The sequence below is a fragment of the Asterias rubens genome, chromosome 20 (assembly GCF_902459465.1).
Source record: "Asterias rubens chromosome 20, eAstRub1.3, whole genome shotgun sequence".
NCBI classification, from domain to species: Eukaryota; Metazoa; Echinodermata; class Asteroidea; order Forcipulatida; family Asteriidae; genus Asterias; species Asterias rubens.
Genome location: NC_047081.1, coordinates 4,635,208 through 4,663,137, shown reverse-complemented (window position 1 = coordinate 4,663,137; position 27,930 = coordinate 4,635,208). Strand labels below are relative to the sequence as shown.

Sequence of the window (27,930 nt, the reverse complement as noted above, 5' to 3'; positions counted from 1 at the left end):
GAGCAAAATTTTATTTTTAAAAGGGCTCAAGAGTTAGAACTGTTTTAACTGAAACAGGAGCAGTGGCATACCTAAGGGGCACGGGGGCGTGCCCGCCATCCATTTCGATGTACAAGCACCCTTCCTGCCCAATTCGAATTTCTTGACTTTTGAGAATGCACAATTCAAGAGCATGTTACATTTTTGTTGAAAGCACGAATGTTATAACTTCAACGTTTTAACAACGATTATTAACGTTTACTATACAAGCAGTCAATGCTTTCTTGTTTGTCTTCACGTCAAAATTATATTAAGAAAGAGTAGTACATAGGCCTTAGATATGATGTGCAGCCCCTTATTGAAGTTTCGGCGTTGACAACCAACCACACCCAATATTTAGCGATCAGGCGCTATTTTTTATACCGTTCAAAGTCTAAGCAAAAGCAACGAAGTTAAACAAAGAAAGAATTAACAGATTTTGAAGGAAGCAAGACGAGGCAATCCGATGCATCAAGTCACAATGGAAGCAAAACAAGCCAAGTCAAGGCATCACGTCACAAGACGCAAAGCGAGGCAAGCCGGGCATCAAGTCACGAAGAAAGCAAGACGAGGCAAGCCGAGGCATCAAGTCACAAAGGACGCAAGACGAGGCAAACTGAAGCACAAAGTCGAGGCAAGCCGAGGCATCAACTCACAAAGGAAGCAAGACGAGGCAAGCCGAGGCATCAAGTCCAAACGCAAGACGGGCAAAAAAATCATGAAGGACGCAACACGTGGCAAGCCGAGGCACCAAGTCACAAAGAAAGCCGAGGCAAGCCGAGGCAGGCAAGCCGAGGCAAGCCGAGGCAAGCCGAGGCAAGCCGAGGCAAGCCGAGGCATCAAGTTTCGAAGGAAGCAAGCAAGGCGAGCCGATGCATCAAGTCATGAAGAACGCAACAACAGAGCATAGCTACTCACAGATCTGTACTCACCGGAGTGTGAGGAGGAGGAGGACACAATGTTGGCGAATCTTGGACTCAGACCGGTGCATGGGGGACTTGGTTTTCAGTCCCATACACTGCCTTATTTCATGTGTGGGTTTTTGAAACAAAATAAATGCTCAAGATTACATGTACACAGTAGTAGTGAGTAGGAAGGTACGGTGAGTAGAGTAGTGGATGAGTACTGGCTCACTCAGTTTTGCGTCGATCAGGTAGGGCCATGAACGTTTTAACGGCAAAAAAGAGCCACTATCACTGGCGGCTGGATAAATAGCGCCCTCCATTGCCTAAGTCGCATCATAAAGTATCTTGTAGGTCGAAGTAGTTCATCACAATAAGTTAATTTTTCTTTTACTGATATTTATAGCATAAACATCCAATTTAATATCTTCTAATTTAAAACCACGTTTTTTAATACAATAGTTTCATACCGTCGGGTTTATTTATTGTATCCAGAGCGTTAAAAGCGGTGCCACAAAGCATCAAATCTGTAACACCAACTGTACGCTTAAAAATAGTTACTGGTTGCCATAGAGAAAGTCGCCGATCTTCGCGCGACACATCACACAATGTACACGTAAACACCAAAAAAGTCGCCCCCAAAAAACCGGCCATACACGTTAACACAACAACACACCGAATACACACTACACTACGTTTTCATACTGTATTTTCATGTGCGTTGATTTATTTACAGGATTGAATCACGAAATAGTTTGATGCGGCCTTGGCGAGTGCGAGTTTGACTGTTCTCCCCCTTGCTTGGGATATAGTGCAGCGTGCTGCAAAAAGCAATACAGCAGTGACCCCAAGTGTCTGAGTTATATTTCAAGTCTCTCCTTCCGCACCACTGCTGTGATTGTGAGTTTTAATTTGATCATTTTAATAACATCAAAATGAGTCAAATGGCGTACCATTGGGAGGCAAGATTCCGCCAGCGTCAAATGGACAAGACGCACGCATTTAAACAACGAGAGGCTGAGAAAGAGGTGAGTGCAATTAGATAATAACAATTTCAATGCGATGGTGATTGACTTGTTGAGGTGGCTGGAAAATTGAAATAAAAGTTTTGTCATCATGAACATCATGAATGCCCAAGAACATGTCACATTTGTACACGTTTTTTTGGACCAATTTTCAAATCAATCACATCTGGACAAAGTCATCATTTAGTAACCCCTGTTATGTGTTATAGTAATTCCACAGATGTAAGGAATAAAATGAGGTATGTTGGAGTAGTATAGGACTTTTTTAAATGGGAGAAATTTGCAATCAAACTACCTCGCATTTTGCGTCTTTGAAAACTTAGCGTTTAAGACATGTATCGAAGGTGGGCTGTAATGGTGACAGTGATGAGACCGATGTTAAAAATAAAAGCGGAGCCATTAACAGCTCAACAAGGTGGGCTACATGAATGCCCTTCGGAAAGATTTCCGTACACATAACCTGCCACCACCTTTTCAGTTTCACGATTGAAAAAGTGGTGGCAGGATACAGACATTTTTCCAAGCTCAAGCTGGGTTAATAAAAAAACACCATTCATTTTGTATTTATTTTGTTTGTTTGACCATGGAGTTCTTCCTCGATGGTTTGACTCATTATTTAAATTTTGTAATTGACATCTCTAGCACCTTTGGGTTGGGCTTTCGTTAACTTTGTAATGTTGGGATGTACCAGGTATAATTTATAAATAAAGGGTGAATGATTAGGGTAACTAATAGGAAGAATAGTAAAGGTAGACAAATGACAATGTAAAAGAGAGCCACACATTACAGCCTGCTGACAGCCCAAACGAAGTTGGGCTCAATATGTACATTTTGCACTATACAATCTGGAGTTCTGATTTTAAAAGTATAAAGTTGAAGGGAAATGAGAAAAAAAAAAAAAAAAACTGTAGGAGTGTATGGCCTTTAATTACTCCTCAAACTATTTCGGTTTCGTTCCGCTATCGTCTCGTGGAACGAAACTGAAATAGTTCTAGGAGTAGGAGGGCATATAGTACACTGAGCAAAGGAAAAAAATAGAAGGAGGTGGATCCAAACTTAATAAATACTTTGTGTGTTGTTTGTTTAACTACTTGAGTTAGATTTCAATTTGAGGTACCACAGCATCTATTCTGAAGTTTTTATCCCGATATTTGACAAGAATATTAAATATTTAGGATTTGAAACTTTGCATGGTGGAATACGATATAGAAAGGATTGCAGTAACACCATAATGATAATCTCTAAATGAGTTGGGGTGGTTCTGAAAAGAACCATGGTTTCAACTCGACGTTTCGATGCTCTGATCGTCTTCTGGAGAAAGCTGGACTCTGATGATTTAGCTGCTTTTAAGTACTGTGGATGGTGGTGAACGAAGACGGGAAATGCGTGGTAAAACAAATATTAAAAAAATGTTTTGAGAAATTCGTTTTTTGACTAACTTTGCAGGCTGCTGAAGAAGCAGCAAAGGCCGAGTTGGCAGCTCGCCATGCGAGGGAGAGACAAGATCTAGATGATGCTCGAAAAAGAGCTCTGGATGAACAAATCCGAACAAGAGATAAGAGTGGAATGAAGAAGTCTTACAAGGAAAGAGAACAGTAAGTTCCAAACGTTGATGCAAAGCACCCATAATTCTCACCTCTAATAAAACATCCATCCATGGACACTAATTTTGTTTTTGAGTAGAGAAACATTTATGGAATATAACATTACATGTATTTAAAAATGTGGAATCACTGGGGGGGGGGGGATAAATGGGGGGGGGGGGGGGGGGGTGGGGTCTTGACATTTGAAGGAAACATTAATAAAATGAAATGAACATTCAACAAAATTGAACATTTATAACTTAAAGGACTAAGACACAAACTGAGTGTAAACTGTTTGCAAGGAAGTGGTAAAAGGATGTCAAAATTTGCTGAAAATTTTAATTCTTATAAAGTAAAAGACTGATAAAACAGGGTGTTTAATCATCAAATCAGCTTAAAGGAGCACGTTGCCTTGGATCGGACGAGTTGGTCTATAAAAAGCTTTTGAAAACATTTGTTATGAAAGTGCATGGTTAGAAAGATGTTTTAAAAGTAGAATATAATGATCCACACAAGTATCACTCAAAATTGCATGGTTTTCCTTTTACATCGGGAACTAACATGAACGGCCACTTCCATAAATGGCCGACCGTGTTAGTCGACGAGGTAAAAGGAAAACCATGCAATTTCGAGGCATAATTGTGTAGATCATTGTATTCTACTTTTACAACACCTTTCGACCCATATGCATTTTATTACAAACGGTTACAGAACGCTTTTTAGAGACCAACTCGACCGATCCAAGGCAACGTGTTCCTTTAAAAAACACCCTCTTGTAAAATTTAACAACGAAGAACTTTGCCCTAAGAAGACTGCATCTCAACTATATAAAAAAAATGTTATGAGGTAATTTTGTGTAGTCCATTTACTTCCGGGAACACTATTTTGAGTTCACAAGCTTATAAATACATTAATCAGCTGATAAAACACAAATAAATAATCAAACAAGAGGGTATGGGTATAACTAAACCTCTCACCAAGTCCCTTCACCAAACCCAAACCATCCACTCTTTTACTTCACCCTCTGACTGACACACACTTTCTCCCCTTTCCTCTCTCCTTTCTCTCTCCCATTTCAATAGGTCATCACACAACAAAGGGATATACCACTATCAACAAGGGAACAAAACTCTTACCTTGGAGATGTAGTAACACCATGCTATCTGTAACCAACAACTAATCAAACACTCTTCCATTACTGACAGTGAGCCTTGAACATTTTTAAATTCTACAACAGAGAACTATTTGTAATGTTTGTTGCTTACAATTAATTTGTCCTGATGATCAAAACAGATTCTGAACTTGTCAAGGACCAAACTGTCTGAATTTCAATTCGTTTTACAGTATTTAAAAAACCAAGAATACCCAATCCATTTAGCATCATGACAAGTATTATAATAATTTTGTAAATAAAACAATGTGTCTTTTTAAATCCTAAAAGGATTGTACAACTTCCATTTATATCCTATTATTAACTGCTCCTTTTGTGTAATTGTAGTTTTTTATATTATATTAACTGATAAATTAACTCATTGGAAACATAAATTATTATGACAATCGATCATGATTTTGACAACACTCAGGCAACTCTTTTGATGTGAACAAATAAAAAGTGAATCATTAATTAGAATGAACTATCAAGTTAAATGAGAAATATTGACTTGTTTGTACTTTTGTATGCATTACTGTACATAACGGCACCCCCTCTAAGCACATTCATCATCAAGGATTCACACATGAAACAGTTATTGCCTCATGGGTGAGTGTTCCTTTATCCATACTTAAAGACACAGGACACCTTTGGTACTTGTCAAAGTCTTCTCACTTGGTGTATCTTAACATTTACATGCACAAAATAACAAATCTGTAAAAATTTGAGCTCAATTGGTCGTCAAAGTTGCGGGAAACGGCTCCCTCTGAAGTGGAGTAGTTTTCGAGAAAAGAAGTAATTGTTCACAAATTTGATTTCGAGACCTCAAGTTTAGAATTTGAGGTCTCGAAATCAAGCATCTGAAACCACACAACTTCTTGTGACAAGGGTGTTTTTTTCTTTCGCAACTCCGACGACCAATCGAGCTCAAATTTTAACAGGTTTGTTATTTTATGCATACATGTATATATGTTGAGATAAAGCAAGTGAGAAGACTGGTCTTTGACATTTTACCAATAGTGTCCACTGGCTTTAAAAGACACTGGACACTATTATTGGTTATTGTCAAAGACCAGTCATCTCTCTTGGTGTATCTCAACATTATGCATAAAATAACAAACCTGTGAAAATTTGAGCTCACTTGGTCTTCGAAGTTGCGAGATAATTATCAAAGAAAAACACCCTTGTCATACGATGTTGTGTGCTTTCAGATGCTTGATTTCGTGACCTCAAAGTCTAATTCTGAGGTCTCAAAATCAAAATTGCAAAAAGTTACTTCTTTCTCGAAAACTATGATACTTCTGAGGGAGCCGTTGGTCACAACGTTTTATACTACCAACATCTCTCCATTGCTTGTTACCGTGTAAGTTTTTATGCAAACAATTATTTTGAGTAATTAATAGTGTCAAGTGCAGTGCCTTTAACTCTCTTAACATGTCTGTCCTGATTTTCAAACGGGGTCAATTTCTCCTAAATTATCCCAATATGGATCTACATTTTGAACATTTCAATTTTAAATTCTCTTGTGTGATGATGATTCTCATTCTCAATCTATCATCATTAATCTATCACTTTTGTCTCCACACAACCATTCTTTCCTCGCCTTTCTGACTTGGGCCTAATTTCATAGAGCTGCTTAAGCAGAAAATATTCCTTAACATTTTTCTAGTAAGCAGAAATGAGCAGGATACCAGTCACAAATTGTACTTATGACATGGTATTTTAGCTGGTAACCTTTTTCTGATAAGTGTAATTTTGTATACTTTCTGTGCTGGAGCAGCTCTATGAACTAGGGCACATTGAGTGCTTGTTCAAGATGTATGCATTAACATAACTAAAGGCAGCACTGCACTGAAACTTGAGTATCCCATCTCAGCTTGTCTAAGTTTACCTCGTAGGCAACTAGTTAGAGTGATTTCATTTTCACTACCATGTGGAACACAAAAGGTCTCCACAAGACAGGGTTGCTCCACAAAAAAGTTTGTGTACATGAAGGCTACGAAGGTTCTTAATAAGGAAAGAACAAAGATGTCTCCACAGGGATGCGAGAAACATGTTCATGCCAGTAGTTTTAGGAAACTGGCTCAATGAACATGTTAACAATACCTTCCAAATGAGACGAATTGGGAGGTATAACTAGAATGAAATAGACAAGGTTTAGTCCCATAGAGCAAACACAAATAATATGTCATTTCAGAAAAAGATGAGTCAACTCACAGCAACTTTTTAGTTTGATAGTTTAAACATATATGAGAAAGTTTTCTTTCCATTTCCCTTTGTATTAAAATTTTGAACGTACTCTGTTTTTTTTATTTTTTTTTATTATTATTTTCTTTAACAAAAACGGCAGCATTTGTCCATTTATCTTTTTTTTATGAAAGGGGTGCATTGCAATTAGCTGATCCATCAACAAGTATTTGTCACATTATTAACAATTAGTTTCTAGATTTCTTTCAGAGTAGCCTTTTTTTGAGAACCTTCATTTCATAAAAAAAAATGAGACAATTGTTTGTAACTATTTTTTCAGACAACTTCAGCGCTTGATGCAGGAGCGTCGTTGGCACAATGAGATGATAGGGAGGATGGAGAAAGATGACAAAGAGCGTCTGTATACAGATGCCATGAAAGATCATAAGAGTAAAGCTAAGGTGTTACGAGACCATGGGCTATATCGTGGAGACGCAACCTTCTTTCTTGACCCTGAGTACTCTTAAGAGGTTCCTGCATCAAGCAGGACAGATAATTCTAAGATGAATCTTGTTGGGGATGGGTGTCAAAGATAGATTTTTTTAGCCGGTATGATCAACATTATGTTAACAAACAACAGCTGATACGCAGTGTTAGACTCCACAAGATATAATTCCATATAATTTGTGCTAACGGTGTGCCGATAAATATTCAAGACTTTCATGAAGTGATGTGTTCTGTAGTCTTTTGAATTTGTGTGAAATGATACTCTTGTTTTGTGGTAAACCACAATTTTAGCACTGTAACTCACAAAGTGTTCCAGTCTTGATTTTGATTTTGTTTGTTGTAACTCACGACTGTAAATTAAAAAACTATTGAGTATTGTTTGTGTGTACTATGCACTATCACTTTTATATGACATTATGAAAACCAGGGAAAGCAATTAGCAGGCATGTATGCACTTTTATAGAATGTTCAAGATTGTCACTTTTCCTAGAAATTATACATAATTAACTGTTTATTATTTGCAACTAGTTTTGCACTGTTTTTATACTTGAATTAATATCATCTGGAATGATTATTGAACATAATAATTGGTTCCAAAGGACAAACCTTCCAAGTTTTTACAAATTCATAAATATTCCTGTTGACTGACCCAATTGGCAATTTGATTTAGAAATACCCTTTCCTGGTCCTTGCGTTTGAGTGGAATGTATTTAATCTGTATTAAAGCATAATAGGATTTTAATTTCACAGCTTGTTTCGGAGAGTTTGAATTTGCTGAAACAATTTAAGACTGGGTTGCTGTAAAAATCCAAGAAGTAGTGGCAGACTTTCAAAAATGGATTTCGTTTATACTTTGCACAAGTGAAGGCCATCAACCAAAATGTAAAAATAAAGCATAATGTTTGCTTTTACACATTCGTTTAGCTCTTTTCATGAGTAAAAATTACCGAAAGTTGAGGGCTTCACTGTGTGAAAACCAAATAGTGGACCTACCTCTCAGCTGGATATGGTAAATATCCATCCATAATCTTTCCAAAAATGCATTTGAGAAAAGTACAGTTAATTGTGAATGGAAGATTCCATTATTTCAAAAAGGGGTGTTTTGAGGAAAAGTCAACTTGGGAAATATAGGGGGTTGCTAAAATTGTCCCAAAGTCCCAAAGTAGCATATTTAGGAAAGTTTTGCTTTTAGGCTTGAAAGATAAAATACTGGTCTGTAAGAATTAAAAAAAAAATTTTTTGGTATTTATTGTACTGGGGAGCAGTGCTGCCTCAAACTTTTGGGGGAAAATTTTTCAAATTGTATAACAAAAAAATATTATTTGTTTTAAAGGATCTTGTTTACTTTTTGCACATGTTAATTCTTTCAACCAAAGTGTAAAAAGAAAGCATAGTTTTTGCATCCGCACTTTGGTTGCCATGGCAACGGTTAAAAATAAGAAAATTGCCATATTTCACCTAATTTAGCTATTTTCATAAAGTAAAACTACCCAAAGTTGAGAGCTACACTGTGTAAATACCAAATTATATGACCTGCCTCTCAACTGAATATGGTAAATATACATCATTGGTATTTCAAAAAATGCACCTGACACAGGTACAGTTAATTGTGAATGGAACAATCCATTATTTCAAAAAGGGGTGTTTTGAACAAAGGGCAATTTGGGAAATAGAGGGGGTTGCTAAGTTTGTCAGAAGTCCGAAAGTAGCATATTTAGGAAAGTTTTGCTACCAGGCTTGAAAGATAAGATACTGGTCTGTAGGAATTTCGAAAAAATGTTTTGGTATTTGTTGAGCAGTGTTGCCAGAGCTTCATGCTTATTGGCAATTGTATAGATATAAAGTTGTAAAATAATGCTCTTTTTTATGAGTTTCTACATGCTTAACAATGATTGAAGACTGACAAAATATAATAAAGCATTTTATGACACTCTAACTCTCAGTTGTATAAACATGCATCACAGAATTAAAAAAGAAAGTTTTTGTATTTTCTGAACTGTGGAGCAGTGTTGCCAGAAACTTCATGCTTTTTTGAAGAAAACAAATTTGCAAATTTCATAATCATATGAAAAAAATAATGCTCTTTAGTTACTTTTTACATGCTGAACAATGATGTTGATTGAAAACACAGGCACACAAAATAGCAAAGCAACTTACAAGTATACAGATATAACTTTCAATTGTATAAACATGCATCACAAAGACATTCTGTTGTATGTTTGTGGTCATTTACGTTTGGCTATAGCAGCTACAATCATCACTAAAAATGAAATATCAAAAATGTCTTACACGTCATTAACGCGGCGCACGCTATCACATAATCAGTGACTGTTCAACTAATGGTTACGAATATCAATTAATTTCCAAGTTCCTTAAAGACACTAGACACTATTGGTACTGTCAAAGACAAGTCTTCTCACTTGGTGTATCTCAACATATGCATAATATCAAATTCGTGGAAAATTACTTCTTTCTCGAAAACAATGAGGGAGCCGTTTCTCACAATGTTTTATACCTTTAACCTCTCTCCATTAATCGTTACCAAGTAAGGTTTGGTGCAATAATTATTTTGAGTAATTACCAATAGTGTCCATTGCCTTTAATGGAACATGGCCGGATAACACTATACCAGCCGAATTAGCTGGGGAGAGTCTTCGAACTATACACTGTATACAATTGAGAGTTGCTTTATTTTATCCTGTTTTTTTTTAATCAACATCATTGTTCAGCATGTAAGAAAATGCCATTTTAGAGAATTATTTTGATCTTGTTTTTGCAAATATTACCATGTTTAAGACCGTGTCACTACATGATACAGTTGCCCATTTTGTGCTCCCCAGACATGAAAACACAAATAACCGCCCAATCACAACCGAAAGGGAAATATTCTCTGAAGGAAACTGAAGACACTTCAAACTTTCCTACTACTAATTATGTGCAATTGGAATTTAAAAAGGGACTTTCAACAAAGGAAAGCGCTGTTCACAGCGCTTTGTAATGCATTGTCAACAAAGTTGAGGGGGGGGGGGGTGTATAAAATCCAAAACTTAGGTCATTCAAAATATTCTTGGTCAATGTTGGCTAGTCCACAAGGCTACAGGGTGCTAATGAAAGGTACCCGATTGATGGAAAACTTAAAAAATAAAAGTATTATTTTATTAATGTTATTATTTCAATCTGAAGAAAACAACTTCAAAATGCATGTTTTTAGGCTGTACTGTTACAACAAAATACAATTGTAATTCTCAAAAGTTTTTCTCAAAATGGAAGGACCAATGTTGGCCCAAAATACAACCGAAAGGACAACATTTTGAGAACCCTGGCAAATTGTCATTTAGAATGTTGAAATGCTGATTTTGCAATTTTCTAAAGACATGCGCTAATGCTGTTCTAAAAATAGCATAAGGGTAAAAGTTAAAGCAATTATTGTTTGTCTCAACTAAAACAAAGGACGACTCGTTGTATTGACGTGAACGGTTTTATAAAAATTTATAAAAAACAGTTTTTCAGACACAAAATCGGCAAAAAATTGCCAAAACACAAAATGAGCTGTTACCATGGCAACGGGCTATGTGGTGATTTCAAAAGGTTTTTTTTTAATGTACCTCAAAGCCCTTCCACCCATAAGGTTAAAAAAAAAAAAAAAAAAGTACCTGATATTTTCCACTCATTTATTTGGTCATTTATTGCGTTTTTTCCCCTGAAAAAGTGCTAACTTTCCGGCAAAACTGTGTTCGCGCACTTAAAATACCAAAACATTTTATTGCATTTTTATGTAGGTCGGTACCTTATCTTCCAACTATAAAAGTGGCAAAATCCACAAAGTGCCACTTTCTGACTTATGGCCCAATTCAACACCCCTATTTTTCGCTATTAGAAAATATGACAAAAACACCCCTATAAATAGTGGTTCGATCCAAAGTTGATCACACACTTAATTTTTAAAAACATTTTCTGAAAGAGTAAACATGGTTGTGCAATGTGTGTGAAAGAAAAACTTCAACGTTTCCCCATTTAGACGTACCAGTACTTTCAATTCACCTATATTTCAACACTTCACCGTAACCATGGCAACCAATGTCTGATATAACTTTTTTTCGATTTTTGCGTTTTGTGTAACCATACCTACTCGTACATGGAGTTTTGCCAAAATCCATTTTTTGAAGTCAACATTTCAAAAATATCTTTGATTTTTACAGCAACCCAGTCTTAATACCAATACGATCCACAGTACCCATAGTCTGTCTTCACAATGAGCGCTTTAACCGATCGCAACTACACGCGATTTTTATGACGGCTGTCGAAGTTAGACTCCTAATATAATAATGTTGAGCCGACTAAATTGTTATACGGGGTAATAACAGAAAGGATAAAAACCTTAAAGCGATTTCCCTATAGCATGTTTTATATTGAAAGAGTATGTGTGTGCAAAATAATTGAAATAAAAAAGTCAGAATGTTTAATAATATCGAGTGCTCATGTTCACTTCTTTATCGTTTTTTTGCAGTATGTAACTTTTTATTAGATCAACAAATTTGTGTGTATGCCATAGAGCTATAGCTCTATGGTGTATGCACATTGTTCTTCTATACATAGTGGGGTTAAAAAGGGAAGGGGTGGGGCGCTTTGTCAGGTGAACCTTATTCAAAATGCATTATTTTTTCCTAAAAACAATTTGAACAACCTGAGAAGGATTTGGGTACTTCTTCTAACACAAAACACAATGTCCACAGATTTACATTAAACTTACACAGTTTGAAGATAAAGATAATACAAAGCTTCATTAGTTGCTGAGGTGCTGTAGTTTTTGAGAAATAAGTAAAACAATGGCATAATTTTCGTCTCAAGATCAGTGAGACGAAAATTATCTTCATGACATTGTTAACTCATTTCTCAAAAACTACAGCTCCTCGGCAACTAATATTTTCAGGGAAGCTTTTTACTATCATCGTCTTCAAACTGTGTTAGATTAGTGTTAATCTGGGGGTTTTTTTTTTTTTGGGGGGGGGGGGTAGTGTGGGGACGGTATACCGGCTGTAGCGCCAGCGGTGCTTTATTCGATTGTCTCCAAAGTATAAGACCGTCGCTTTAATCAAATTGTTTGTGATTTACCCAGTGCTGTGTAAAGTCAGGCTGAATACTCAATATCCAACTCATTTTGAACAAAATGTAGCCTTCGAGTTTAAATAAAGGCGCAAATAAAGTTGATTTACAAATAACCTCTGAGCCTTAAAGTCGAATTAAATTGGAAAAATGACCCAAGGTAGCGAGTTTCTATCCCGATTCAATTGCGTTGGGCCGGGTAGTTTCTTCCATTTGGTTTGTGGTACTTATAGTAGTTTGCGGGGAGGCCTTGAAGTTGTTGAAAAGCGATGGACTCTGTTGGAGTACTCATCGGCTGAAGTCAGGAAACATACAATTTTTGTGACCCCAATCACTCCGTGGTCATTATTCCAACTGATATAAAAACGTATCACAGAAAAACACACACACCAAGTGTCGTCGTTCACATAGGCCTAATGACACTTTTTTGTTTTGAGGGGCCAACCATGGAGGAAGACAAATTTTCTTCCTCCATCGGGCCAACTTAAGATTTTTGGAGTATAACGATTTCAGATCGAGCTTCATTCACCATCCCGTGTGCCAGCTCCCCCCAAAACGTTGTTTGCATGCAGTTTGGAGTGTTTGAAAATAATTGCTTCAGAGGGTGTGGCTCATTAAAAATTCTAATTTTCTAAAAGTTTCGTCAGCGCCCGTTTTTCGGGCTCAGAGACCGGTATAGGCACGGGGCGTAATTGTGTTATCCCACATTCATATGCGATTATCGTCCCATGTTTACCATACGTTCTGTTACTCTATTTGCATGTAAACAGACACAACACGGATCGATCAGTACCATTATGTCTGGCTTTAAGTGGCACTCATCCGTAACTTGAATGGACTTTTCATTGCAACTGATCTGGCCACGGCGGCATTTGAAAAACAGTTTTATATCTGAATCATAATCGTAACCCGATGAACATTATTGTGGATAAAGATACATGTTAATGAACTGTAGCCAATTGAATTAACCTTATATTCAGTATATTAACTGATAATTATGTTTTAATGTTTATAAGTTTGTAGAACGGTTTTCAAGCAGTCCGCCATGCGTTAAATACACTATCTAGTTATTGATGCATGTTGCCCCTAGCAACTGCGTAATGGACGCACAGTGCATGAATGGTTGATCATCGTTTGATCGGTGGCGGCGCTGGCTCCCCGCACTGCATGCAATCAACGAAACCATAGTACACGTATGTATGGTGTGTGTGACGTGCGTAACGAAGAATCTCATCAAACGGGGGTACACCGTTGTTACACACTATGTAAAGTTTGCACACGTTTGTTGTGACACTCATATTATTATACTCATAGTACCCGTCAATCAGTCACCATAGAACGTGGAAAGATAATTTATTTTTGAAGTAAGACTTTTGTTAGTATCGTCATGATTCTAGTTGAGTTCTCCCTTCGTGGTCTGGGTGAAGATTCGAGGCCGTTTAAACAGTGACAACGTTCGAAAAGTTGGGTCCAAATTTAATCGGCACCGACCGGTAAGTGATTAAAGTTTCGTTTGCAAATTACATGACTTACGTACTGTATATCAATCGGATCATGGGTCACACGTTGGACCTACTAGAGTTTGTAGTTTACCTCAAGCTTGTTTCGGAAAAGTTTCCGTATGGCGCCACCACTTTTTCATTCGAAATAAAATAATATAGTATCTAATTTACCTGATTGATATATCCCTTTTTGTAAAAATGAGTGAAAAAGTGGTGGCGGCATACGGAAAGTTATCCCTTGTTTCTTTCATATTGTGTTGTTAATTGTATGTGTTGAATGAATGTATATGTTTTTTTATATTAATTAAATCGAAGCTAAGTGTAACTGTTAGTGTTATTGTGTTACACTGCACTGTCCCTGTGTTTTTATACTGAGTGTATCAAACTTTGCACATTTCGTATTGAACTCAAAATCCAATCTCTCTCTACTGACTGTCCTGTACAGTACGACATGGTATGACCTTGCAGCCCCCACCAGTACCGTGCGATTGGGGCAGGCATGTCCATTTTATTTATAGCCTTTAAAGGAACACGTTGCCTTGGATCGGACGAGTTGGTCTATAAAAAGCGTTTGAAACCGTTTGTTATAAAATGCATATGGTTAGAAAGATGTTTTAAAAGTATGGATAACTTTCCGTATGGCGCCACCACTTTTTCACTCATTTTTACAAAAAGGGATTTATCATTGAGGTAAATAAGATACTATATTATTTCATATCGGATGAAAAAGTGGTGGCGCCATACGGAAACTTTTCCGCACGGTCGGCCATTTACGGGAGTCCAAATTTTGACTCCCATAAATGGCCGACCGTGTTATTGGACGAGGTAAAAAGAAAACCACGCAATTTCAAGGCATATTTGTGTAGATCATTGTATTCTACTTTTACAACATCTTTCCAACCATATGCATTTTATAACAAACAGTTACAACACGCTTTTAAAAGACCAACTCGACCGATCCAAGGCAACGTGTTCCTTTAATTATTTTGTCTGCTAAATTGTCTTGTAAAGTTGTGCTTGTAACTCTTTTGTACTAAGAATTTAAGATCATAAATTAATGAAGACATTTGAGTTGGTGAACATCTACTCTCATAATTATAGGGCATAGAATCACATGCAATTTTTTTGTCAGTCACATGCCAAATAAAAATTAACTCTAAGTCAATAGGTTATGATCTTTGGGGTTTTTTTTCTTCAAAAAAATACGGGAGCATGAGGGAATTTAGTTTTTTTACTATTTTGTTTGAAGGGGCAAGAGAGTCAGACTATTCAGTGGAATGTTCTTTTTTAGAAACCATGGTAGAACTTGCTTGTCTAGAATATGGTGATTTAATAAAAGTTGGTGCCAAGGCCAAGCTCAAATTAAAATACATAGCAAATAGTATTTTTTGTTGCAGGGGACAAAACATAAAATATATTACTATACTATTAGGATGCAGCCTAAAAAAGGATCAGAGGGCAAGGACGATCAAGTGATTTTTGCTGTTAGTTTTTGTACTTTAAATTTAATACTTGCTTTATTTATTTAAAATTATATGTTTATTTATTGATAACCTATGCTGGCTTAAAACCGGTATCATCAAATAAGATCCCATTAAAAGCATTACATTAAGGATAGGCCTATTGATTGTGAATATGTTTGTTGGGACATGTTGGGTTTAATAGGCCTACTTGAAATTAAAAGTCAGTTGCATCTCGTATCGATCCCAGGTAGGTATGGTGACACTGGGATTTTATTAGTTGCGATAACGTAACCCTCCTCCCGACCGACGGCAGGACTGTGCGGCTGTCCTGTAGAGGGTTACATTATCGCAACTAGGATTTTATAAGCCAGTGCTGCTCACCTGTGCAATCTGAGGCATTCTTAATGATTATTGTGGGGGAAAAAAAGAAGTGTGGTCTCTGATTATATGGATATCACAAAATTCACAAGTTAAATGACTTCTGACTGCAGCACCCAAACAAAATTTATTGACAAATTTGAGAGACTACTAACATAGGGCTACATGTAGATCCCAGCACTACGAGGTTCGTCCCGATAATCAACTCTTTTGGAGACTTTTGTCAAATGAGCGCACCTCATAGTACTAAGAGTAAGGGCTAGATAAAACTGCAACTTACGACAGTGTGTGAAAATAGATTCAGAGCTCATAATATTTAGAGAACTTGAAGATTAAACATAGGCCTAGAGTTTTACTGAACCAATAATTGAGCGCACTTAGCTAACTATTAAAAAAAATTATTAGCATAAACCCTACTTGGTTACGAGTAATAGGGGGAGGTTGATGGTATAAACATTGAAACAAGCGGCTCCCTCTGAAGTAACGTAATTTTTGAGAAAAAAATATGTTTGCCCTGATTTTCATTTCGAGACCTCAGATTTAGAGGTCTCGAAATCAAGCATCTGAAAGCACACAACTTTGTGTGACCATGGTGCAACAAGGGTGTTTTTTCTTTCATAATTATCACACAACTTCGACGACTGATTGAGTTCAAACTTTCACAGGTTTGTTATACACCAACTGTATATAAACATTGAGTGGCTCAGAGTGGAATGGGAGGAATAATATCTCAAGGTAAAATTTGGACTGTTCCATTTCAGGAGGCGAAGGTGAGTGAAATGGAACAGTCCAAGTTTTACCGAGCGATAATATTCCTTCCATTCCACGAATTAAAGCCTCTCAATATTTGTATTTTATATATAACTGACACATTATAGATCCTTGTCATTTGATGTATTTTAGTATAACACTATGAAAAATCACACAAATTACTGACAACCACCAAAAATCAAAATGCTCCTTTGTTTTAGCAGCGGCGCGGCGGCGCTGTACTGCTCATAAACATTGGGAACAAGGATGATCATTGGGAACAAGGATGATCCTAACTGTTGAATGGGAAATGCTATTCCCCATGGGCAAATAGGTTCTTTTGATCGCCGGTGCGGATGGGAATAATAGTGAATGTCACGTGAAGTAGGTTCCACCAATCAAATGACAAGGATCTGTATGTTATATAATGAGCACTAGTCTTTGACAATAACCAATAGTGTCCAGTGTCTGTAAAAGAACCTTTTAAAATAAATAAATAAAAAACACACATGGTCTTGGACTTGCTTTTGAGTGTACCTGTTTAATTATATTTCATTTCTTTAACAGAATTGCGAAGGTGGCTTTTCCTACGCCAGGAGATCATCATGTGACGTGTGGGAGATCTGATTTGCTTTTGAAAATCAATCACATCATAGGTTCAACGCTCACTGGAAGGATCCATTTATATGACCACATTAGATGTTATCAGACAATGTTGGAGAAATTGTGTTGTTGTTCAACTAAATTTTCCATCACAGAGTATCAACTTGGTGTTACTTGTGCATGGTTTGGAAAACTTTAATTAAAGGTGAGTGGGGTGGCTACATGTATGTTGGGCGCAAACTTCATTTCTCACGAAAAACTTCAGCCTCCACTGAATTTACATTTGTGCACGCATGTTTAGGCCTGTGCACATTATTCCACACAAATTTCAAGCCTTGCCTAAATTTGGTGAGTGTCAAAATCCTTATTTTTTTTCCGGCTTTTGCAGTTTCGAACCATGAATCAAAAGTCATTCCTGCATCTTTTATTCCACATCATACTTTTTCAAAACAGGGTTCTTGAGAATTTAAAAAGTTTTTTTTTAGTTAAGACCGAAACTAAGGTACAAATGGTGATGTCCAGGAACTGGGAAAGAAAGCGTACCCATACGCGGCACTGTATCTGTTAATTTATGCTGTGAAGTTCATATTGAGCTAGGGGCAATTTAGCGTTCAAACTTCATCCGCATGTGCAAATTTGGAGCCCGCAAGTTTCGCTCACAAAAGCTTAGAGTTTGTGCGGCGCATCTTGAAGATTGTTTCATATGTGCGGTCAGCTAGTTTGCGGAATAGTTTGCGCTCAACAGCTATAAGGACTATAGACACAATGTATGCTTGTTATTGCAAATCCAATGCTCTTGGTCACATTCCTATTCAACTATTGTAGTTGAACCATGTTAAAACTTGGCAAAATTATTGACGGCTTAAGCAGTTTCTCAATGAAGGATTAAAAGGAAGTTTTTGCAATCAACAATAAAATGGTTCGAAAAACCAATAAGTTAAAACTAATCAGTAAAATTCATTCTAAAATGTTGTAGTTTTGTTATAGATATGTTCACGCAGCAGCCGATTTCACAAAACTTTACGCAACTGCTTAAGTTCACTTGCGCAAGTTGCTCCATAAACGTTGCTCAAGAAGAACAATCGGTAATACTGGAACTTCCAATCTGAGATGCTACCGTCAGTAACGCTTCTCAGATTCAATTGGGGGATAAAAACTGAGTTTTGTTCCATATATAACCACATTAATTCAAAGGGAAATGATTCTCAAAATACTTTATCCTTTCTAAACCTGTCTTACTTTAAACCAAGTAAGTTTTAATAGCCATGAAGAGTGATTACCAAATGTATACCTTCCCTTTAATCCTCAGATATTAATTTCAGTAGGCATATTGTATGCCTGTCTGCCTTTGAACCTACATTGCATGTGTGATCACCATCACTTAAAGGGAAGGTACACGTTTGGTAATTACTCAAAACAAATATTAACTTAAAAACTGACTTGGCAACGAGCATTGGAGAGTTGTTGATAGTATTAAACCTTGTGAGAAATGGCTCCCTCTGAAGTAGCATTGGGATCATTTTTGAGAAAGAGGTAATTTCTTACTAAAATAATAAAAGACTTCTAGCTAGAAGTCTTTATTCCTATCTGAAAGCACACAAATTCAACCAACAAGGGTGTTTCTCCTCTCATCATTTTTTCGCAACTTTGATGATCATTTTAGCTCAAATTTTCACGGCTTGTTGTTTTATGCTTATGTTTGGATACACCAAGTGAGACGACTGGTCTTTGACAAGTACCAAACGTGTACCTTTCCATTAAAGGGACACGTTGCCTTGGTTCTGGGGAGTTGGTCCATAAAAAGCATTTGAAACTGTTTGTTATAAAATGCATCTAGTTAGAAAGATGGTGTGAAAGTAGAATTTAATTATCCACAAACATGCCTAAAAATTGCATGGTTTCTTTATACGTCGTAAAAATAACACGGCACGCCATTTTGTGGAGTCAAGTTTTTGACCCCTGAAAATGGCCGACCGTGTTTGTGTTTGTTTACTAGCTAATAAAAGGATAACCATGCAATCCGAGGCATTTGTGTGGATCATACATTCTACTATTTAAATATCTTTGTAACCACTATGATTTTATAACAAATGGTTCCAAACGCTTTTCATGGACCAACTCGATTGATCCAAGGCAGCAAGTTCCTTTAACTGCATAACAAATCCATGTCTTTTTTAAATTCTTGTGATACCTTAGCCAATGGTATCTTTGCACAAAGTTGTCTGTAAAGGCACTGGACACCTTTGGAAATTGTCAAAGACCAGTCTTCGCACTTGGTGTATCTCAACAATGCATAAAATAGCAAACCTGTGCAAATTTGAACTCAATTGCTTTTGGCGAAGTTGGTAGAGAATAATGGAAGAAAAAACACCCTTGTCGCACAAGTTGTGCTTTCAGATGCCTTGAATTCAAAGAAAAAAAAGGTCTCAAATTCAATTCAAATATTTTAGTGAGAAATTACTTCTTTCTCAAAAATTACGTTACTTCAGAGGGAGCTGTTTCTCACAATGTTTTATACTATCAACAGCTCTCCATTGCTCGTTACCAAGTAAGTTTTTATGCTAACAATTGTTTTCAGTTATGGGAGACTTTGGAACGCTAGGTGGCAGCAGACTTTCTAGGTAAATTTCCATTGTCTACGTAGTTCTGAGTATGTACACATTAACGAAAACAATGGATTTTACCCAGCAAATCTGCTGCCACCAAACGTCCCAAAAGTCTTCCATTACCAATAGTGTCCAGTGCCTTTAAGCATATTTTTGGCAAGGTTTGGTACCCACAATATTATACTCGCTATGTGTTTCATTACACATGCTGCACGTAAATCACGAACCAAACATAACAGCTGACTAAACAAATTGACTTCGAGTGGAACAAGCTCAGTGTGCTCTGTGAATGCATTACATATAGATGTGAATAATTAGGTAGACGCTGATAATTTTAATAATGATTTGCAAATGTAGATAAAAACTTCCGGTAATTCAAATGATAGAAAGGGGAGAGAAAAAATTAAGACAATAAAAAAATGAATCATCTGTACATCCCTCAATAATACTGGAAAGCGTATGTGTTGTAATTGGGAAATTTGTTATTTTAAAGAAGCTGCTAGATTTTAATGGCATGCATATCATCATGTTTCCCTGAATCTTTCATTTGATTGATGATTATTATTTGATTGAGCTTTGCATGGCTTTGCCTGTCAAACATGGTCCAGGTTGTCTTGTATACAATTGTTTAGGGTCATGTTTGGACGTCCTCAATATCACTGAAAGGTACACATATCTCCACTGGGGCTCACTCCTATCCAATCATAGTTAAAGTGTATTGTTGGTACTTTTGGTACAAAACACAAAAACACCGTTTGAAGATAATGACGGTAGAAAGCTTCCTTTTAAAGGGTACTTGCTGAGGTGCTGTACTTTTTGAGAAATGAGTAAAACAATGTCATGAAAACGAAAAATCATTTTAGCAATGTAACAACGTATTACATGACTCTCGTGAAAACATGGCTCTGTGGTTTTTTTGATTTTTTTTTGGTTTACAAAAGGTACCAAACCCTATGACATGTTTAAAAGGAGGTGAACCTTTGGTTATTACTCAACAATTATTCTTTCTGCGTGAACATAACCATTCCAGGTATTAAAAGCACCATCTCAAACAACTTACCAACCAAATGGCCTGATGGTATAATGGCCTGACGTTTCGACCCTAGTGGAGTGTTTGTCATCGTGTCTATAGGTTTAAAATAAATGGAGCACTTCCAAAATACAAATGTACCGTTAAGGTCCCTACATTCAGCATGGTTGATATCCCTTTAAATGACATTTAAAGGGATATCAACCATGAATGCTGATATCAAAAGCCTTCAAACAATATTATTTAAGCGTCTCTCAGTCTTTTTGAAATTAAAATCAGAAGTACTTTTCTGTTCTTTTCACCTTTTGAATGGTTACGTTGAAGTTTTTAGCTGCATGTTGTGTGCCTATTCAAAATACAACCATCTCTGAATGAATAACTACTATACATGTAGGCCAGACTCCATCTTGGAAAAAGGACAAACAAGGAGCTATTTTTTGAATGCGGGTTTTATTTGGAATGGTGCCAAAATGCCCTATAAAGTCAAACTTATTGTAGGCCAACAGATTTGATCCCTAAAAGCCATGACCTTTAAATCTTTGATTTACAGATAAAGTTGTGAACATTACTTAGCGTTCTCTTTTTCATTTGACTTGGTGTTTGCCGCATGATTGGGTCGCTATATTGTTGGGTTCAGATAAATAAAAAACTGTATTTTCAGCGCAAACCTAGCAACGAAAAGGGAATGAAGCAAACAGTGTATGTTTTAGATTATATCTAATACATTTCTACCCACTTTTTTTCGCGCTTATTTCATCAGTTTAACATTGTAGCTAGCTTGCAAAACATGCAGGAATTACAGAATTTGTAGGTCTCCATAGTGTGCGATTTTGCTGTTAAAAGCTACACATTTTACTGTTTTTAGCTCAAGAACTACATTAAAATTAGCATGGACAACCTTCAATGCGTACTGTGGTTCATTTTGGCAGCATTGATTTTATAAGTGATAATTCATGACTCATTACATTGACCAGAATCAAGGATTCATGACCAAAAGTTCTCAAAAATGAGGATTCAAGTTTGGATTAAAAATTGTATTGAAATTTGCATGTACACCAGGTTACACTATGGTACATACATTCATAAATACCTCAGACAGTTTCGCTATTCCTATTGGTGGAAAGCACGTCGCGTGGGTGTGTATAAACCTTTTGTTTATGACCAGTAAAAAGTGTTGAAACATGGGCGTGACACGCGAGCTTGCACCTGTGCTTATAAGACAGTTTCTTCATTCCTATTGGTCGAGAGCAACGACCGGGACAGCGTGTCATCATCACGCGATACGAGGCCTGGTTCTTGATAATTTACCTCGACTTCGTCTTGGTAAAATTATCAAAAACCAGGCCTCGTTGGGAACAAACCACTAGTTGAAAACCTCTTCACCACACATTGATTATCTTAATAATATGCACACAAAATTACATGAATCCCCAGGATCATTACAGCTTGAAACATACGTGTACATATATTGTATAATGTATTACCCTTTTTTTTACTGAATATTCACCCTGCCTAGTGCCTACTGAATCATCATGAATGTCTTGTTTGTGTAAATCTCAAGACACACTGCACACAATATGGTTACTAAGGTAACCCATTCCATGGCCCAGAATGAAGGACCCTACAAATGACCCCCAGGCCCCAATAACCAGAAGCAATACACACTTGAAGCAACAATCCGACAATCAAACCCCCATGCACTGTGTGGTCCAAGATTCAGAACATACAATACACAAAGCTTTTCACTCATTATTCACAAGGGTCTTCTAATTCTTGGGGGATGAAAGTTGCTGGATTTGTTCAGAAGCTTTTGAAGAGGATTTGCTATATTTGGATAATGAGAACCCATTGAGATAGGCATCACAATGTTTGCATAGTTTATTTTCATTTGCGTTTATTGGGTAAACGATTTGTAAACAAAATTGATATTTAAACAGCCATCAAACTTTACTTTTAAACTGATCGTGATAACTGACTGGTCTATGTATAAAACTTCTTAGTACAGCTAAGCACGACATGTAGAACATGTACCAACCTTGATACTTACCAAATTTATCTAACAAATTTATAAAACAAGTTTTAGATGTTTTAAAATGTGACTGGGGAAAATTGCCTATTTTGTTTAAAGGCACTGGACACTATTGGTGATTACTAAAAATGATTGCTAGTATAAAAACTTATTTGATTTTGAGACCTCAGAATGAGATTTTTAGGTCCCGAAATCAAGCATCTGAAAGCACACAATTTCGTGTGACAAGGGTGGTTTTTCTTCCATTACTATCTCGCAACTTCAACGACCAATTGAGTTCAAATTTTCACAGGTTTGTTATTTTGTGCATATATGTTGAGATACGCCAAGTGAGAAGATTGGTCTTTGACAAACCAAAGGTGTCTAGTGTCTCGTACAAAATGTACCCTGTTGTAAGCTTTTGTACACATTTTTTGTAGGCACCCCCCCCCTTATTTCTTGCTTTTGTTTTGTACACAAATACTCTTGATGTAGTAGGCCTACCATGTAAGTGAACAGAAATTTTATGGCCCTTTACTAGTTTGATGAACACCTGTCTTTTATTGATTTTTGGTTCGCTGTACAATTAGGTTTTTAATAGCAGGAAATTAATTTGAAAATCATCAGCACCCTCAAGCAGTAACAATTCTGAAATGTTTACTCAGTGGTCAGTGTGTGCTATGGGTTTCTATTTCAAGCTAGGCGAAGCAGTTAATCAATTCAAATTGGTCTGTATGTAATTCTATTAAATATTAAATGCATTTTTATTTTATTTTTCGGTTCTTCAGCTTCTCTGTGTAAAAATTGAGCTGTCAAAACACTGAATTTTATTATAAAAAAAACAGTCATTTAAACCAATTGCACAACATGGGTTCAGAAAGTGTCCAATGGCTTTAATAGAATGTGGTATCTTGCCAACTTTATCATTAGGTCTTAAAGTTAAAAATTATGAATTTTATCAATCTATAGGCCATTTTGTACAATCAATTAATAAAAAGTTGCTGCTTGGTAAATGGTTCATTAAACTTGCTTTATAAAAGTGTCATGGTAACATCGTTTAGTTTTGTCAATGTAGTAGGAAAAAATATCAAGAAAGATTTGCTGAGTAAATAACAAAGTATTTTCACACAAGCGTTTAATGAACTCGGGTTTAGCATTGAGGTAAGTGTGATTCCCACCCACGTCTCTTGCTGCAGTATTCTGGAATGGACATCAACGCTCAAAGTTGTGAGAAATGATTCATGCATAAATCATCGCAGATTCAAAAGTGTTTATTGTTTTATTTCTAATCAACGAAATCATTTTAGACAAATTAATTTTGCAGGATGTTTTTACTACTAGTACCATACCATGGTTATAGCGAGTACAGTAAGCATTCATGATACAATTTCATTTCAGGGTCATTACCAAAGTTTTATTCTACCTTCAAGGACGCATTTGTACCCAAAATAGCTTCTCCTTGAGATTCCAACTCAAGTTTAACAAACTAATAGGCCCTTAGCTAAGTAAACAGTGAAACCTGCTAGATGTAGATGCAGCAGTGAATGGTTCTGTTAGCTCGAGCAAAGTTGAATGCAAAGCATATTTTGTTTGCACAAAATTATAATTTTTTAGTAGCAACTTTATTAATAATAATAGTAATAAAAAACACACCTTTTCCCAAGGTTGCAAGTGCTCCGAAAATGATAAGTAAAAAAACAACAACAAAGGGGAACTATGACCAAGCAAAGCCCGCAGCATTGAGGCAAAGAAAGTCCAGCAAAAGCCACTCTCTCTAGAAGCCGCTCTCTCTAGAAGCCGCTCTCTCTAGACGAGAATGTGCTAGGCAAGCTGGGCGAGAGTTAATTGGGAGGTTTAGCTGCACATTACACGAGCAAATATTTGAACGTTTACGTAAAAAAATGGTTTTGTAAAAATCTCACCATTTTAGCATAATGTGAAGTTACCATTTTTCACGTCGGGTATGTTTGTGCAGGCGTCATACGTGATACGAAATAAGCCCAAAGTGGTAATACCACCTAGAAACACGCACTTTTTTGGCAGCACATTCTCGAATTTGCTCCCATAACGTGCAACTAAACCTCCCTACTTATTATAAAGGTATGTTTTCAATGATGTCCTTTTGAACACAGTAACAGAGCTAGGACTTTGATGAACTAATTGCTTATATTGTCTTCCACTCTGCAGTGAAAGTAGCTTGCCATTGGTCCCATGAGGACCCTCACAGCTATGGAGAAGTATGAAAACCTCGGTTTGGTCGGGGAGGGCAGCTATGGCATGGTCATGAAGTGTCGTCATAAGGAGACCAATCAGACTGTGGCTATCAAGAAATTCATTGAATCTGAGGACGATAAAATGGTCAAAAAGATAGCCTTGCGAGAGGTTCGAATGCTCAAGGTAAGGCAAACGGCTCTGATCAATAATCGATAATTATATAGACATTGTTAATTATTGTAAATAATTAATTGTAGTGAATTGTATAATTTGTCATGTGCTGCTGGTAAATTTCATTTTAAAGGATTGGGGTACTTTTTGTATTACAAGCACAATGTCCACAGATTTACATTAAACTTACACAGTTTCAAGATAATGATAGTAGATTTATAATGTAATAGAGTAGATGGTCAAATTAGGGGAATCCACACAGAATGGAATTTGCAAGGGGCAGTTTAATCCACTTGCAGCAAACCTGTTAAAAATTGTCTGAGTGTTTGTATCTTCTTTTGTTTGTCTGTTGGTCATTGTGGTGCTTGGGCCAACAGGATTCCAACTGCCTCTAGCTACCCGGCATTATCGTTAGTCTAGGGAGACACTGCTTTAGAATTGCAAGGGTCATGGGTTCGATTCCCACTCGAGTAACATGCCTGTGATATTTTTTTCACAGGACTTGGGAAAGTACTGAGTATACAGTGCTCACACACAACGGTGTATGGGTAAAAACAAAAATTAATACTATTGGTTTTTGTTATTTTATAACAATCATTCTTATAATTATTACAAATTCATAAATATTTAGTCCTGTAAGCACTTGATTCGTTGTATTGAAGACTAATTATTTCTGAAATGAACAGACTCAATACAGCCAAGCAAATGAGAGAGCATTGTTGGTTGTCATAGCAATTAATGTCTAAGTGAGGTGAATGTGTATGAAGACTGAAGGCTTACTTTTATAGGCCGGGATCGACTGATGTCATGAGAAATGATTGAAAGAATTGGTGCTTATAGTCGTTCATAGTCGTTTGGAGTAGTTTACCAGAATGAACATGCCACATGTTGATGAGTTTCAAAGAGAAATAGAGTATTCAATAATCAAGATGGCCATTCCAGTAGTCTAAAATGGGAATGCTAAATGCTGCAATCTATAAATGTAAGGCATTTTCATTTCCTGCGCTACTGAAATTAATTGATTAAAGCCGGGGGGGGGGGGGGGGGGGGTGAAATGCCGGTATAGCCTGCAACAAGACTCTACCCTGAAATTTACAGCTGGACTTTTAATATTTCGTGTTTGATAGCACGGCTGGCTAGTGGGCGAAGCAAAAATGCATTCATAAGAAGTAATAAACTGTGTTTTAACAATGCATTCATTGTAAAATAAAACACTTTTGGGAACCAATTTGTGATCGCAATGTATGACAATGCACTCACTCACCGTCACACTCAATTAGGCTGATGATGTAACAATGAACTCACTCACAGTCACACTCAATTACGCTGATGATGTAAACAATAAACTCACAGAGCACTCACGTACTCACCCATAACGCGCTGCGGGTGTGGTTAGTCAGTTCCAATAAATGGGCTATAAATCTTCATTATCCGCTAATTTGCATACATGATATACAATACAGGCAACACCATTAAAGCTAAAAAAGAAAGAAAATATACTTGTTTAAAATACACATATTTTTAGTGCATACATATTTGACAGAAAATGATGCCTTAGAATTAATATTTTAAAATGTATCGGGCCAATCCATTCGATTAAAGTTCAGATTTAAAGGGGGGGGGGGGCTGGAATTCACAATTTTTTAAATTCAATTCAAAATATTTTCTTTTTTAGCATGGTACATACACATTTTTCACAATACAAAATTGAAAGATGCACATGTACTGTAGTTAAGTTCCGTTGTCCAAGTATGCATCAGTTGGTGTTCTTGCTAGGGGAAGTTGGTGTTCGATTAGATCATCTCGGGGGCTTACATGGATGAGTAGGTTACAATGGGGTTGACCCAGGAAAGCTAATTGAGCGCACCCACAACTGTCTTGAAGTTGAAGTTCACTCTGGTCCTCTGTACTTTGATTTCCATGGCAATAAGAATGTACTAATGGATTTAGATTGACCTTGTGCTCAAATGGTGTTGGAATATTATTATTCTCGTATTTATGAAAGATTAGATAGTCATTAGTGGTATGAATTATAATATTTCGCACTCATTTGATCCGTCATTAGGACCAACTTGCACAATAGTTTTCAAAGTAAACATGAGATAACAGTACAGAATTGTGTGGATACGTGTATTAATGCAGACACAAAGAAACAAGAAAATCACACTTTAAGTGTAGACAAACTTATCATGAAGTGCAAATATGTATTTTGATAAAGTAATGTTAGACATTTGTACAATTTAGCTGAAAACATCTTTTGTTGAGGACATTATTTGAGTCATAGATTGTTGAGGGTCATATCTACACTTGAGATGATGTTAATGATTAAAGAAGTTACTATAGAGATATAAGATTCTCAAGGATTCAATCCAGTGATGACTGTGTTAGGCTTGACACTGACGCTGGGCCAAAGCCAAAAGTATCGTTTGTGTGACAGGACGGAATTTGATGTAGTATTTTCAGTGCATCTAATAATAGAACCATTAAAACACAAATTAATTTATGGTGTGTAAACAAGGGACCAACTGACCCAAGCAAGCGCCAATTTTTTTTTTATAGTATTTAGTTTGTTGCCATAGTAATACAAATTATTCGCGCGACAGGACGGATCGATAGAAACATGTGTTTGAAACATTCAATTATCTTTTAAATTATTAGCAAATTTAATGCAACTAAATACATTGTTTTATTTTATAATCAAGTATACCCTCATATACTCTAACCTACAGA

At 36.6% G+C, this 27,930-nt stretch overlaps 3 protein-coding genes across 4 annotated transcripts in view; all 3 read left to right on the top strand.

Moving 5' to 3' along the window:
- The first annotated feature begins 499 nt into the window (after positions 1-499).
- LOC117303965 (octapeptide-repeat protein T2-like) lies at positions 500-928 on the top strand. Its single transcript, XM_033788434.1, has one exon. The coding sequence runs from the start codon at positions 500-502 to the stop codon at positions 926-928; it is 429 nt and encodes a 142-aa protein (XP_033644325.1).
- Positions 929-1,532: 604 nt separating this feature from the next.
- On the top strand, positions 1,533-7,752 carry LOC117304039. The gene is made up of 3 exons (XM_033788516.1): positions 1,533-1,948; positions 3,392-3,540; positions 7,206-7,752. Exons 1-3 carry the CDS (start codon positions 1,856-1,858, stop codon positions 7,390-7,392), a joined length of 429 nt encoding a protein of 142 aa, XP_033644407.1. The 5' UTR covers positions 1,533-1,855; the 3' UTR covers positions 7,393-7,752.
- Positions 7,753-13,698: 5,946 nt separating this feature from the next.
- The window catches only part of LOC117303810 (cyclin-dependent kinase-like 4), a 31,342-nt gene continuing 17,110 nt past the window's right edge, over positions 13,699-27,930 (top strand). For both annotated transcript variants that reach the window (XM_033788173.1, XM_033788172.1), the window contains exons 1-3: positions 13,699-13,968; positions 17,136-17,376; positions 25,003-25,212. In XM_033788173.1, the coding sequence (XP_033644064.1) occupies positions 25,027-25,212 (186 nt within the window). In that variant the 5' untranslated portion in view covers positions 13,699-13,968; positions 17,136-17,376; positions 25,003-25,026. The remainder of the gene's footprint in view (positions 13,969-17,135; positions 17,377-25,002; positions 25,213-27,930) is intronic.